Here is a 16,357-nt window from a genome sequence, read left to right as displayed (position 1 = left end):
TTCAAAGAAGTCCTTCGAGTCATGAGGTAGAGTGACTTCTCCTTCTGTGCAATACTGCGCATGGACATAGAATCCATTGTTAGATTCTTTTACTGCAGGTGGGTGAGAATGAAGTGTAGAGTAAGTGAAAGTAATGAGATGGTCATTTGAAAGTGTGAGAAAAAATCTGCAAGGGCCACAAACCGATGCTTGCAGGGTAACATTTTCCATTTGAGGCATGTGTGCCTGGAGATGCACATAATTTGCACAGACTGTAAAGCAGTCCGACTCCAAAGGGAGTGTACATGCCTAACCTTCATTGGCTTGCTGGTGTGCCAAAACATCCACAGAATAATGTTTTGTAAAGGTGTGTGTTGTGGACCATGTAGCTGCTTTACATATGTCCGCTATCTGGATGTTTCCCGTAAAAGCCATGGGTGCTCCTTTCTTCCTAATAAAGTGTGCTCTGGGAGGCATAGGTAAGGTTCTATTGACTTCAGCATAGCATGTTTGAATGCACTTAACTATCCATCAGGCTATGCTTGATTTATATATAGGTTTCCCTTTATGGGGAGGTGAAAAAGTAGCAAACCATTTTGTTGTTTTGAAAGTTTTAATTCTATCAAGTATTACATAAGGGCTCTTTTTATATCCAATATGTGGAGTGCCCTTTCCACAACTGAAACTGGTAGCTCGATTGATTAATGTGAAACCACCTTAGGGAGAAATTTAGGGTTGGTGCGGAGAACCACCCTAACCCTGTGTAACTAAAATAAAGAGTCTTCCAAGGATAAAGCCCAGAGCTTACTAACATGTCTAAGTGAGGTGATCGTGACTAAAAATGCCACTTTCCAAGAAAGGAATGGAAGGGGGCATGTCTGCAATAGTTCAAATGGAGGATCTATAAGGCTTGTAAGAACACTATTGAGATTCCATGAGGGTGCAGATGGTACCCCTGGTGGAAAAACACTTTACAGCCCTTCCATGAAGGCTTTGATGATTGGTGTTTTGAATATGGAGTCACATTGCATATTCTGAAGGAAGGCAGCCCTTGCAGCAAGATGTAATCTTATGGACATGAAAGCTAACCCAGCTTTTTGGAGATGAAGCACGCAACAATGTCTTGTACACTGTCTTTGAAGGGGCCAATGTGTTTTGAATAACAGTAGCAGACAATTAGTTTCCATTTTGCTGCTTAGGAAGCTCTAGTGGTAGGCCTATGGGCTTCTTTTAGAATGGTCATACATTCAAACGCTATGACCTCAGGAGCCATATCGCCAAGTTAACAGCTTTGGGATCGGGGTGCCTGATCTCTCCATGGCTCTGAGTGAGAAAGTTCAGTCTGTTGGGAAGTTTCTCCTGGGGAATTAAAGAGAGGGCTAATGATGTTGTGAACCAGGGTTGGTGAGCCCAAGTGGGAGCTACCAGGATCATTGTAACAGATGTTTACCTGAGCTTCTGAACCAGAAATGAAAGGAGAGAGAGAGGGAGAGGAGGAAAAGCATAGGCAAATATTCCTGTCCAACCTATCCATAGTGCATTGCCCTGGGATAGTTGGTGTGGGAACCTGGAGGTGAAGTTTGGGCACTATGCGTTTTTTGTGGTTGCGAAAAGGTCTATCTGACAGAACTCCCATTTGTGGAAGTATGGGAAGAGGACTTGCAGTGGAGTTCCCATTTGTGGACTTGTTGCTGCATCCTGCTGAGGAGGTCTTTAAAGCCGTTGTCTGTGCCTTTGAGATCTTCTGCCAGCAGATAAATGTTGTGATGTAGTGCCCATTTCCAAATGATCCGTGATAGAAGGGATAATTGTAGAGATCATGTCTCTCTCTCGGTTTCTGTAGACAGTACATGGCAGTCATGTTGTCCATCTGGACTAGGACAACCTTGTAAATGAGGTGAGGATAGGAATGCTTTGAAGGCAAAGTGAACAGCTTGTAGCGCTCTGGAGCAGATATGGAGACCCTGGAGTTTGTTGTCCCATACACCCTATATTAGGAGATCCTTCAGATGTGCACCCCTTCTATGATTGATGTGTTCGTAGTGACTGTGTTGGGGAACAGCATCACCCTTTCAAACGATTGTTGGGATTCCACCACTGCAGAGAGTGATGAATCTGTCAGTCTATCAAATCTGGATCCTGTAACTGACTCTGTGACTGAGACCACAGCTGTGCTAAACACTCCTGTTAAGGGCAAATGTCCAATCAGGCATGGGGTACTATGGCGATGCAGGAGTTCAGCAGGCCATCATGCCTAAGAGGTGCCTGACTGTCCTCGCTGCAAGTTGTTGATTTGTCTGAAACTAAGGTAACCCCTTGAGGGTGCGGTAGTCACCCAAATTGGAAGGACCTTGAATTGATGTTTACCATCCACTGCAAACCTGAAGTATTTGCAATGAGTTGGATTTACTGGAATGTAGAAATAGATGACCTTTAGATCGAGGGCTGTGAGAAAGTTGCCTAGCTGGAGGAGTGGGATCACGTCCTGGAGTATGATCATAAGAAAATGCTCTGACATGATGTAGTGATTGGGCCTTAGATCTACAATTGGCCCTTTTGGGGATTAGAAAGTAGGTGTTTACTCCCTTGATTTTATAAATGAAGGGTTCTATGACTCCTTCAAGAAGGAGAGCTTGAACTTCCTGTTTGAGCAGTGTTTGATGTTCCAGTGATAACCTGTGGGTGTGAGGAGGGATGTTGGGATGTGTGGTAATGAGCTCCAAACAGTAACTATGTTGGATAATGTCCAACACCCACTGGTCTGAAGTTAAACAACCCCCGACAGGTGTTGTGCAGTCTGAGGTACAAAGGGAGGGTGGGGGGGGGAGGGGGGGGGGGGGGGGTGGAAGGTGGGGAAAGTCACTGGTTAGAGGTGGGAGATCCATCACATAGGGAAGCACCTTTACCTTCGCCATTAGTATTGTTGTCCTTGTAAAAGCCTCTATAGTAGTCTTTGGAGGAAGAATGCTGACTGACTATGTTGGTCGGAGGTAGAAGTGGTAGTTTTGGAACCACCCTGATAGCTGGAACTGCAAAAGGAGCCTCGAGGTGTAGGTGTTTGGAGGGTCCCCATACATTTAGTATTTTTTTGTTTTCCCCCAAGGGCCTCATTGACTTGTGGACCAAAGAGATGTTCCTTGTCAAAGGGTACGCTGTTCAGGAGGTTTTGTTGTCTTGAACCCTGAACTATGCAGCCATGCAAGTCAGCAGTGCAGGATGCTGGTATTAATCAACAAGTTACTTACCTTCAGTAACAATTTATCTGGTAGAGACATATTCTCGTTGCAGATTCCTTACCTTAGAATTTCCCCCAGGAGTCAGATTAGATCTGGAAACTTTCTTCGAGCAGTACCCTTGTGCGCCGTTAGATGGCGTTGGTCGACTCTGTGTCCGTCGTTGGCATCTTGGTCGCTGTGATGACGTCGGATTTTAATATAGGCACTGCCTCGGCACGGTGACATCAGTTTCTTTTCATGACTTTCCACACCAAAGCGCAGACCCATGAAGAACACTGAAGTGGTGCCCCAGAGCGAAGGCCCTAAAAGTCTAATCCCTGTCCCTAGAAATCATTTCGCAAGCGGGGAGGATGAGTGGGTTGTTAAGAAATCTGCAACTAGAATGTCTCTACCAGATAAATCGTTACCGGAGGTAAGTAACTTGTTCGTCTGATAGAGACTTCAAGTTGCAGATTCCTTACCTTAGAATAGATACCCAACAATACCATCCTCGATGGAGGGCTGCAAACCAAAACCATACTAGAAAGTCCTGCAGGGCTGAATGACCAAAGTAGCAGTCTCTGTGGGCCTGACTGTCCGGGCAGTAATGTTTAGTAAACGTGTGCAAGGACGCCCATGTTGCTGCCTGACAGATGTCCAGGACAGGAACTCTGCTTGCGAACGCTGTGGTAGCAGCAGTTGCTCTGGTTGAGTGAGCACGCAAACCCTCTAGAGGTTGCTTCTTTGCCAAAAGGTAGCACATTTTGATGCAGAGAAGCACCCATCGTGAAATGGTATGCTTCTGCACTGCCTTCCCTTTCGTTGCACCCACATACCCAACAGAGTTGATCATCCACCCAGAAATCTTTACTGCAATTAAGATCAAACGCCAACGCTCTTTTTGGATCCAGGCGGTGGAGTCTCTCCTCCTCATGAGAAGGATGTGGGGGGGGGGTGAAAAGTAGGCAAAGTGATGGATTGGCCCACGTGAAAAGGTGTGAGAACCTTGGGAAGGAAAGAAGGAGGCCCTCGTGCATAACACTACTTTGTCAGGATATACAGACAAAAATGGACGCTTCGAAGAAAGAGCCTGAAGCTCATTCACTCTGCGAGCAGAGGTGATAGTCACCGAAAGACAGTCTTAAGGGTAAGGAGCCGCAGAGGACAATTGTGTAACGGCTCAAATGGAGCACACATTAGGTAAGTGAGGACAAGACTGAGGTTCCACCCAGGCATAATAAATGGAGTGGGAGGTTACAGCTCAGTAAGATCTTTGAGGAATCTCCTCACAATAGGGGATTTAAAAAGAAGGTTGATCTGGCAATATAAGAAAAGCTGAGATAGCCGATAAGTAGCCTTTAAGAGTGCCCAAGGCAGAATCCTGACAGGCTAAGGAAAGAATTAACAAAAGGACCTCAGACAGAGGGGCAGAAAGAGGATCAACAGACTTATCCGTGCACATGCCACAAATTTATGCCAATGACAGGTGTATACTTTTTTGGTGGACGGATGCCTAGCTGCCAAGATAACATCGCAGACTTTGGGCTGAAGGTCAAAAGCCGTCAACTGACACGTAAGAAGGTGGAGACTGGACGGGTTCAGGTGAAGAACCGTCCCCTGCTGCTGCGGCAGAAGATCCTCCCGAAGGAGCGGTCTGATCGGAGGATCTGTGGCCATGATCAATAGCTCTGGATACCATACTCTTTGTGCCCAGCCAGGAGCCACAAGAATGACTTGGGCCTGGTCGTCCTTGATCTTCTTTAGAACTTTGGGAAGAAGTGGTATTGGCAGAAAGGCATATAGGAGGCCTGAGCTCCACTTGAGACAAAAGCATCACTGAGTGAGAACTGCCTTGGAAACTTCAACATGCAGAACTGCCAACAGTGCGTGTTCTCTGTGGAGGCGAACTGATCTATCCAAGGCTCTCACCACTACTGAAACAGGGCTTGCGCCACCTCTGGATGGAGACGCCATTTGTGATAGACTATGCATCAACGGCTGAGTTTGTCTGCTCTGGCATTCAGAGAGCCAGTCAGATGTTGAACCACCAGAGAAATGCCCGGATGTGCCAGCCATGTCCAAAGGCGTAGCGCCTCTTGACAAAGGGTCCAGGACCCCACACCACCCTGTATGTTGCAGTACCACATGGCGGTGGTGGTGTCTGTGAACACCTGCACCACTTTCCCTTTGATAGAGGGAAGGAGTGCTTTCAACACAAGTCTGATCGCCCAGAGTTCCAGCAGATTGATGTGTAGTCCAGACTCCGCCGGAGACCAGAGTCCATTGATCTCTGCCTCTTCCATGTGGCTGCCCCTTCCCTGAAGTGACGTATCTGTCATTTTTGAAAATTCTGGTTGAGGAAGGGAGAGGGATCTGCCTTTGATCCAATCCTGATATGAAGGCCACCAACGCAGATCTTTCATAGTCCCCTCTGAGATCTGGACCATGTTGGAGAGATTCCCCTTACGCTGCACCCACTGGAACTTAAGGTCCCACTGCAGAGCCCGCATATGCCATCTGGCATGTGTCACTAGCGGGATGCAGGAGGCCGTAAGGCCCAGCAGCCTCAGAGTTGGTCTCACCGAAATCCAGGATGAAGGGTAAAACATCAGGATCATAGCCTGAATATCCTGGACTCATTGATCGGGTGGATAGGCCCCGAAACTGTGCTGTGTCCAGAACAGCTCTGATGAAAGGGAGCGTCTGAGAGGGGTCAGGTTTGACTTCGGCAAGTTCATAGTAACCCCAACGTGTGCAGGAGGTTTGCCATAGTCTGAAGGTGGAGATGACTTTCTGGGGCACATCCACCTTCTGAAGCCAGTCGTCGAGGTAGGGGGAAGACTAAAATCCCCGACCTGCTCAGATGAGCTGCAACCACCGCCATCACTTTCGTGAACACCTGAGGGGCGCTGGTAATGTCCAAGGGGAGCACGGTAAACTGAAAGTGCTCGTGACCTACAAAGAATTGTAGGTAACGCCGGTGGGCAGGCAAGAGGGGAATATGAAAATATCCAAATCAAATGCCACCATCCAGTCTCCTATTCCAAGGGAGAAAGGACCTGAGCCAAGATGAGCATTGTGAACTTCTCCTTCCTGATGAAGAGATTGAGGTTCCTGAGGTCAAGGATACGACGTAAGACCTTGTCCGCTTTGGGCACCAGAAAGTAGCAGGAATAACAACCACCGCCTACTTCTGGCACAGGAAAGCTCTCTATGGCCCCCTTGGCCAGGAGAGCTGCAGCTTCCTCGCTGAGAAGTACCAAGTGATCCTCTGTCATTCTGCCAAAAGATGGGGGCACGGCTGGAGGTGAAGTCTCGAAATGGCGGGAGTAACCCCTTTGGACGATCCGCAAAACCCACCTGTCCGTCGTGATGGATTCCCAGTGGGGCAGGTGATGGCATATCCTGGGCCAACTGGGCGGAGGTGGGGAGACAGACTAGGAAGGTTTGGAGGCTGCAGGAGGGAGCGGGAGTGGACTGGGCAGACCTCTGGTTCCCTGTCCCATGAGCCCGTGGGATTCCGCATCCCCTGCCAAGCAGAGGCTGAACGGCATGCATGGCACGGTGGCTGGGGAAGGGATGCGGCAGGGAGCCTCTACTGTGGCCACTAAAGAGGCAAAAGGCAGAGGACTGTTATGAATGAGGGGCTGTGGAAAGTCCAAGGGACCAAGCTGTAGCCCGGGAGTCCTTAAATCTCTCCTGATCCGAGTCCGCCTTATCTCCAGAGAGATGAGAGCCATCAAAGGGTATGTCCATGAGGGTCTGCTTCCAAATGAGGGACCCCTTCCAACTCCCCAGGCCCAAAGGTGCCATAGGTGGATCATACTGCCCAAAAATGAGGAGCATGGCCTCATAAAAATCTTTCAGTTGGGCAGGGGTCACTCTGGCTCCAGGAACCTCGGGGAGGCATGGAGTGGATCCAGAAGAAGGCTTCACGGACGGAGGCCTAGAGCAGCGACTCTCTTCCCACAACGCATCGAACGGGGTGAAGGTGAAGTCGAAGAACGCTTGGCCTTCTTCGACTTCTTCATTTTCATCCTCAGTGTCCCTGACTTTGAGGACGACGATTGGTGGTGACTCTGTGGGGGTCTCCAGACCATCCTCTCGAACGAGACCGGGAGCGATGCAGAGTCGAGCGCCGGGCCGCCATTAGCTTTAGGGACCGTTCCCTCAAAGCCTTCGGGCGCATGGCCCAGCACTCAGAGCATGACTTCGGGTCGCGTTCCAGACACCACAAACATGCCCGATGCGGATCCCTCACCAGCATCATTCGGTGAAAATCCTTGGTCTTTGGGGACATTCTTAGACTCACCAACAGTTACCACAAAATTTGATAAAAGTGTCAAGGCGGGTCAAAAAGTGACCAGGGTAGTTCTTGCCTGGATCAGCATGTGATGCGGAAAGAAAAAAACTGAAGTCACCGCGCCGAGACAGCCCCTACATTTGACCCCGATGTCATCACGGTCACCACGACACCAACAATGGACGCGGAGTCTGACATTTTCTGACTGGCTAAATCGGCAGTATTCAGTGGTATGGGTACCGTACAAATCGTGTGGGTCAGAGGCACACATGTAGCACTTAAAGAGAGAAGGCCTGACACAAATCAAAAACATAGAAGGTGTAAATGCTTTAAAGGCATGATAATTCACATAAAGTAAGGTGAGAAACCCTGAAAGGGTTCAGAGACATTACTCATAGGAGCAGAAACAAGTTAGTCTTTCAGGCAACTGCAGTACAAGGCATGATGGAAAATGGAAACCGTCACATTCCAGGATTAGTGCACGTTTTTGTCCTTGTATTACATGTAGCCTAACCAGCTATTTTCCTTTAATTTGTTTAACTCTCCTTTTGCAGCAGATGTCAAGTTGGATGCCACAACTTGTTCTGTGTAATGAAAAGTTCAGTGTTCTGGGACCCCGATAGATGACATACTCTATTCCGTTTATGACAATCAACAAAGAACCAGCAAACCAGAAATGTATTTCATTGGAGGTACAGAGGAGCACAAGTAGCTATAACAGATACACTTCACTAATACATCAAGTACTACTTCTGTATTGTACATAGGAGAAATGAATATCCACCAGTGCAAAGGACCTAAAATTAGAAGTACTCTTAGGCGCGACTCTTCTTTTAATGAAAAACACTAAGTGCTCAAATTGTACAGAGCAAACAATAATACATACATACTACAGTGGACAGAAAGGCCCATATATTGCATGTACAGTATAGAGACAAAGACAATAAGTGCATGCATGTTGCAGACAAGAGGAAATTCTCCAAGGCTGTATAGACTTTGGAGGAGAATGCAATGCTCGAGTTCACACACAATCTATATCTGATCCTCTGTAGAGTGTGTGTTGCAGAGCTGAACAAAGATTGCACAGTGCACTTCTGTAGAGAGAAGCAGAACCCACCATGCCCCAGTGGACTCCAACAGAGAGGCAAAATCATGCTTATGGAATAGCTGGTAAATGAGACTTTCCATTCAGCTACACTCCAAATGTAAGGTGTCCGTTCAATCAATGTGAATAATCCAATTTACTCTACTTGGAAGGATGAAATGCCGATCGCCTCAATGGGAATTAAAGCTGTGGCCTGTATCTTGGAAACATCTTGGCAGTGAGATACTAGCTTAATGACCTACCTTAATGTCCCAAGCATTTGTGCTGCACAGGAAAAAAATAAAATCTTACAGGATGCCCTCTGCAGAAGGAAACTAAATGTGTCAAATGCTTGTTGATGGCAACAGATTGGAAAGAATGCAGAGTACTTACTACAAACCTACTGTTCACTTTCTCCAGAATCTGCTTCTCGTTTAGTGCCATTGTCTCCCCTTTCCGCTTCTTAATCCGCTTCTTCTCCAGTTTCTTGCAGGCATACATCTTACCTGTAGCTCGTACCTGGCACGCACACACCTGAGCAGAAGACACAGGTTAAAGGGCAGTTTCAGATGCTGGAGGAAAGGTAATGGGATGACCTCTGTCTATTACATACACTTGAAACTGACTCTCAAGCCACACCCCCCCTCTGCCACGCTAACTGTTCATTCCTGCACAGTGCTTAATTTGTAAACAACAACGTGCCGGTGCCCAAAGCTCTCCTCTGAAATACGCAGCTGCTGCAATTAAATGTGGGAGCACGGAATACTGAGGTAGCGTAATCCTCAGCCATCTCAGGCCTCTTTAATCCATTTACAACCACTTCCTGTCCCTTCAGCTTACTCTTGCAGCTTTTTACTTTCTCTCATTGCGACGCTGTTTTGTTTTTCTCTTCCTCCGTCTTTCCCATATGTGTCTTTTGGTCACAGTAAAGGCTTGAGACAGAAAAATAAGCACCGGCCCTAAAAAATAAGTGCCGGTGCCCAGCACCGGAGACCAACACCACAAATTAAGGACTGTTCCTGCATCTTAAAAAGGATATCTGTGTGAGCAACATATCCTAACGGGGTCTAATAAACAATCAAGAACTACTACCTACTCTTTCTGATGCATTGTGATCTTGGGCGAGTCACGTTATTTCTATCTGTAGCTGGGCCATTCATGCTCTAAAGCCCCACGAGAAACACGAGTAGTCTGAAGCTGCACTTAATCTTGACTGATCAGCCACACTCTTAAGCGCTGGGAATCCAGGCATATCAGGCTAAAGACTAAATTCATCGGAAATCAATGTAAATAAAATCATGAAGACTAAGGAGCTACGCTCACTTGACAAAGCTCTCTATGACAACCAGGAATGAGAATGAGGCCAAAGACCACACCAAAGAAATAGAAGACATCAAGATAAAACAAAACAGATTAAAGTGCGTTAAAAAAGTACAGAAGGTAAAGGTATAAAAGAAAAATGTTGACTAAGGGCAAGGCACAGAAGGTTGAGCTTTTTATGCTGTCTGACCCTGACAGAGTGCAAAACTCACCTCACCAAAGCCACCTTTTCCCAGCACCCGATATTGTCTGAAGGTGTTCTTTGTAACTGGCTCCCTGAGAACAAAATTACAATTATTTTAAGTCATTGAAGATACAGCAAAGTACAGTTACTGAACCCACAATTGTGTGTCGACCATACAAAGAAATACTACTATCTAAAGAAAACTCCAGCTAGGATGGTAGATATTTTTTAAAAGCCTGCTGTCCGAGAGCCAGGTGGAGGTGGAGATTTTTCAGCCTGCTGCCCAATATGATTTTCCAATCTCACTAACATAGCTCAAAGAGCAGCCTACCCTTTCACGCAACACAGTTGGTTACAGTTCTGCCACTAAATTCTGGCAAGATACCTTCAAAAGGCAGATTATCCAGACTAACTGTAAATACTGTGGCAAAGTCATGTTAAGTGCCTGCCTCCAGGACTTTTTTATTGCTGGGGGGTCTGTGATATATAATGACTACAGACAAACATACTTAAAGAAGAGAAAACCCACATTTTGCAAAGAAGCTGTGTGCCTTCTAGACAAGTTTTCATTTCTACCGCCTATTAGAGGCATGCTATGAAGAACCACTTCCATTTAAAGACCTAGCATGTCTGAATGAAGACGGCTTGCTTAATTCTTGATGTTCATGCAGTCATCTAGAAAATGTAGTTGGTCCTAAAGCAGGTGCTAGAACGTCCGTTGTTAAAGTGCTTCGGGATTAATATAGCATTTTATCTGTCATATGTCATGATATGTTTATTTGTAAAGCATACTATCACCCGTGAAGGTATCCAGACGCTTGAACAGGTGAGTGGGTGTGTGGTCCCATGAACTAAGATGTCCGACATGCAGAGAAGCCTTCAGCTTAGTTAACTGGTTGAGATGGTCTGTAGACACCCACTGATAAGGACGCTCTCAATCAATAAGGAGCATAATAGTAATGCATGGAATTAGCTGGACGTTGCAAACAGTGAAAGTGGGATACATAGGCTGCAGCTTTGTTTGTAAAACATGTCTTCAGTTGGAGTGATTGGTATAGACCTAAAACATGGCCTGTGGGTCGCAGCTCAGACCACCTAATACACATTTACATCATTTATAATGCTGGACGATGCCATGAGTCTTGTGAATGTTTGAGGATAAAATCATGGGGTTTGAGCAGTAATTTCATAGTTCAGTACAACTGGTGGAATAGTGTGTCTTGCCAAAGAGGTATTTATCTATTGTGAAAATTAGGAGTAGAATAAATGACCAGAAATTGCATCTGTATATGCGGCAATTAAAGGTTTAGCACAAATGCCAAGAATATATACATGTAACAACATACCTACATACAGACACAGGTAGATTTACCCTTCAACTTGTCTGAAAATCTTTTTATACACATTTAATGAATGGTTTTAACTATTAGGGACTACTAGTACTAAATAATGGCAATTTGTGTGTATACCTTTTGTAATGGAGGTTGGCTATGTAGATTTGTAGGACCCTTGAATAGAATATAGCGGAGGGTGAAGTAATGTATAGTACCTGAGGGAAAAAAGTGTGCAGCTTGCTGTGCATTTGGGTGTGTAGAGTCCATACGTAATGCAGCTCCAGTGATAGGTCATTTGGACGGGCGAACTGAAAGTAGTCCTTGATCTGCATGCTGTTAAAAGATTTCGTCAGCATTTTAAAGTAGTGGGGAATACATGGTTGACAGTAAGGACTTCTTAAAGTTCCCACAAGTGCTATGGTGTTATTAATCCCCTAAATATTTCATTAGTTCTTATATACCTACCTAAATCATGACGGTTTTGTGCGCACTCCTATAATATGACCTTAATGATTTTTGTAAAGAAAAAAAGTCAACAACTATACTGGTTCTTTGTGCTATGGATGAGATCAGTGTTTCTCTAATGGGACGTACTTGTTGCCCTTTTTTGCAAAAGTCTGTTGGTAAGCTTCTATTGACACTGTGCTGCCTGCTTTAGAACGGGAATGTTTGATATGCTGCGAACACTGTAATCTATCACTCAATCCAAGAATAAAACCCATAACATATTGTGTGTAATAAAATAGATTAAAGCATACAAGAAGATAAAACAGCATTAAAGAAGTTAAGACCAAATAGTGACAGTTAAGACGCTACCTTAAAAGTGCATTAAGATATGTCCATTAAAGTGTTCTTTGCATAATCCTCCACACCGGCATCAGGAATCTCAACACCACAAAAACAACAAACTGCCTGGTGTCAGATTGCATAATTCTTAAGGCTGCTTTAAATTCTCTTACCCCAAAACTATGGCACAGTGTGGCAACGTATTTCATCCTAATGCTATGACAGATTGGGCGGAAGAATAAAACATGTTCAATAGTTTCTTGCCATGAGTTGCAAAATGAGCAATAACCATTTGATTGATTAGTGGTTGATCCCACATGGAGGTGTATGATGCAAGAGGAAGGGGACCATATCTGAACTGAAGATCAAGCTTTCTTGTGTTGCTAGGCTCTATATCATCCATATAGTGCAAAATATACTTTCTACATAAGAAAGGTCTGTGTCATTGAACCCAAATTGGGCAGACTATACAGTAAGCCTTTTTGGTATGACCAGTATGCCCTCTTAACTTTCTCTTTAGACATTGTGCATTCCTCTTCTGGAGCGGCCCACAGGAACTCAAGACTGGTAGATGTTAGTGTGGACCTCTCATCCTTAACCCACAAGAGTTTGCCCATCCCTAGCAGGCACAACACTTCAGACAAACCCTATTGATAAAAGCTCAACTCCAGTGACTAAATACTTTTCCAAAACAGAGGGGGCCGTAACCTCACTATGTCAGAGATACTTTTGAGCCTCAAATCCATCCGCAAGGATAGCATCGTTGTACTTATTAGCAGGCCAAACCATTGTCGCATAAAGTGATTGTACATGGTAATCGAGGTGGGTACCTCCCTGTGCCCCCAGAGCTCGACTCCATACAAAGCTGATCCCAGTGCCTGGTGATTACAGACCTGCAGGGCCGGGGAAAATGGGACGGCATGGGAAAGTCCTATGCATCTTCAACAGCCCTCCGATCAACCCCCCCCCCCCCCCATACCTTATTAAATCATTTATGAACAAGGAAATTAGTGTGGGTGCAAGGACGCACCCCTGCCTGACTCCCCTAATAACCGGAAAGCAATTCCTCAGCTAGCCTATCCACCCATTTCTGACTTGGGCAAAGTTGTTATTGTACAGCCTTATAATCATATTCGGCAGATAGAGTGGAACCCCCAGATCCGCCAGAGTTTGCCACAACTTCAAATGGGGGACGACGTCAAAAGCAGATCTATGGTCAACAAATACCACATATAGGCACCCACCCCCCAACTGTACAATCTTCCAGTGTTATAGAAAAAGATGGAAGACCTGATCCAGTGTGCTAGTATGCTCTCTGAAGCCTGCTTGTAGCGGGGTCAATATGTCAAAAGTGGTCATACAATCTTGGAGTTTGCTCAGGATGACCATAAAGAAGACTTTCTGAGCACTGTCAATTAGGTTTATCGGCCTATAATTAGTAGGGATGTTTCTCGACCCCATCTTATAAATAGGGACGAAATCAGCGCCAGCCCAGGTTGAGGGAATAGGGCCCCCTTTCAATATGGCATTAAAAAGGATTGTAAAATAGGGAGTCTATACTTCAGGAACTTTGTACCGCACAATCTTATTAATGGCCTCTCTTACTTCCTCTAGACCAAAACTGATATTCTACTGCGGACCTCTTATCAGAGCTGATAATCTAATAATTGGTTGAGGATCATTGTACTAGCTGGAGCTACATCACAGTTAACTAGTTCATGATAATCAGGGTGCTCCTCATGAGAATACAAATTAGAAAAACGTGCAATCCATTCTGACATTCTAATGTAATTTTCCACAGGAATAAACCCATCACAAGAACAAGTTTCAATGATATTCCAAAATGATTTTGAGTCTTTTCTCAACTGCTGCAAGGAGGCACTCCCAGTTCCTGATTTCCTACTCTCTCAGTTGCCTATATAGTGTCTTTATATGCCCTTCTGCATGCTTGAAGTACTAGTTTGTCTCTCGATTTGATTGCGCCTGTTAGCACCTTCCTAGCCCGACTACCTCGTTGGAGAACTAGGCCTTCTACCTGAGCGGCTAGCCTCTTTGAAGAAATGACACCTTCATTTTGAAAACAATTGGGCATAGATGAGACTAAAGTTGGTCAGAGACGCACTCTGGTCTGTGGGTGTGTTTAATAGGGGCATCTGCTCCCCAATCACCTCAGAAACTGCTTTATAGACTTCAGCAATCGACTCCCTAGAATGCGATCACGCACTCCTTCTTACCCTTCGCATGTATGGGGCCGCCGTTAACCTTCTATCAAAAGGCTCATTAGCCTCTGGCTGTGCAGTTAAAATAAAGCTCCTTAGTTCTAGGGCCAGCACATTATGATCGCTGTTCTGGTGGGGAATGACCTCCATATCAATTAACTTAGGCCGGAGGTCAAGTAAGAAGCAATCAATTAGACTTGAGGACTGTAGTCTATTGAAGGTATGTTTGCCTTCTTTATCCAACTTTGACCTACCATTACACGTTCTCAAACCTATATTCAATACTAAGGAGTTAAGTTGGAGAGTCGTACGGGTCTTTTTTTTTTTTTTTTTTTTTTTTAATAGTGGGGATAGCTATCTTAGGAATGTGCCATAATTGGGTTTCTTTGTGTAAATAAAATTCCACATTAGCACCTTGGGGCTCAATCTGACCATTAAAATCTCACTCTACAATCTTAACAGCTTGGTACAGGAGACCAGCCAAATGGGCGGATAGCATTTGGATTACTCCAGACTCAGATTTACCTGCAGTTGGCCTGCAATAAACAATATAGATAAAATGAAGTCGTACCTGGAGAACTTCAAGAAATGCACAGCATGTCCAGGAAATCCTCACTGTTTCCTTGATACTACACATAAGAGTAGTTTTGACCCAAATTGTTAAACCCTCTGCTGGCCTACTCCTGCCTTTCAAAATTGCCTCCTTGCTATAAGTCACAAATCGTGAATGGTGCACTGGGACAGTGGACCAAGTTTCCTGGAAAATAAATTTATCATAAGTATCAATGAATGCACACAACTCATGGCAGGACAATTTGGATGCAAGACCAGCCAAATTCCAAGATAACAACCTAGTGGTTGTAATGAGGCGAGCCCCCACCTCACCCATACCCCACATTCTCAACCTCATCAAAACAGCCCATTTCGTGTACACAATTTCCATAGCAACCGCATGAGAAAGGAGTCTCTCTGCCCCCACGTGGGAGGCACTAGCATGTTCGTTAACACTGATTGCGGCAGACAGTTCCATCCAATTCATCATCCAAACCAGGCCCTCCCCAACTCCCATCCGTAAGGACCCCAGTCACCTACCAGGTTAAGGTATCGCAGTTCATCATGTGGAGATAAGAACCCATGGCTAGTCAGTCGGGCCCAGGAATGTCGGCCTTAGGGGGTGGATGCGCGACCCAATGGGCTGGCATTCCAACAGTGATTAATCATCCCAGCAACATTATCTTCAGCGCAAACACCCCTCTTTTCAGAAAGTCAGTCGTTAGTGCCTGGAATCTAATTTGCAGGGGAAGGTAAGAGTGAAATTGTTTCCCGTTATGGGATTGAACTAGAGATTGACCTCCATAGTTCCTGTGATGGCCTGAGACAAGTATCTATAAAATAAACCAAGCGGCAAGATTTTAACTGAGCTTGGCTTAATCATACTATCTCTTGCTAAGGCTAATACTTCCTCTGCAACCATGGGGCTGTGAACATTAATGATTATGTCTCATGGGAATTGCCTCCCCATATGGCTTATGCCCCCTACCCGCCGTACATAAAGAATCTCATTGTGGAAGTTCCACTGACAGCTCACATTGTTGTTCAGCCAATGGGTTACTTTATTCTTTAGGGCACTAGTTGGATCAGGTGAGTCAATCACCAGGCTAGGAACATTGGCTAGGGTGATTACATAGGGGCAGGAAGCCAGTGGGGGGTTGATCACAGGGAGGGTTGCATGCCTTGGCTGGTAATTTTCAGGAAGGCTACTAGGAAGAAGCAAGGGTCCACTCCCTTGAGGCACAAGGTTGGCAACTACTCCAGAAGTCATAGCCGAAGACAGAATTACAATGTTGAAACCACCTCTAGACTCAACTTTCCTTATATCGGATGAAAGCTGCATGGTTGGTCCTGCTCTAGCAGCTGGTGAACTAGCACCAAC

At 45.4% G+C, this 16,357-nt stretch overlaps 1 protein-coding gene across 2 annotated transcripts in view; it reads right to left on the bottom strand.

The window, feature by feature from the left end:
• The window catches only part of GRK6 (G protein-coupled receptor kinase 6), a 201,620-nt gene that overhangs the window by 87,532 nt on the left and 97,731 nt on the right, over window positions 1–16,357 (bottom strand). For both annotated transcript variants that reach the window (XM_069244490.1, XM_069244491.1), the window contains 2 exons: window positions 10,114–10,177; window positions 8,975–9,115 (listed from right to left, as the gene is read on the bottom strand). In XM_069244490.1, coding sequence (XP_069100591.1) covers window positions 8,975–9,115; window positions 10,114–10,177 — 205 coding nt within the window. The remainder of the gene's footprint in view (window positions 1–8,974; window positions 9,116–10,113; window positions 10,178–16,357) is intronic.

This window comes from Pleurodeles waltl, chromosome 7 (genome assembly GCF_031143425.1).
Source record: "Pleurodeles waltl isolate 20211129_DDA chromosome 7, aPleWal1.hap1.20221129, whole genome shotgun sequence".
NCBI lineage: Eukaryota > Metazoa > Chordata > Amphibia > Caudata > Salamandridae > Pleurodeles > Pleurodeles waltl.
The sequence above is the reverse complement of the archived record's forward strand: the minus strand, read 5'-3'. Positions and strand labels throughout refer to the sequence as shown.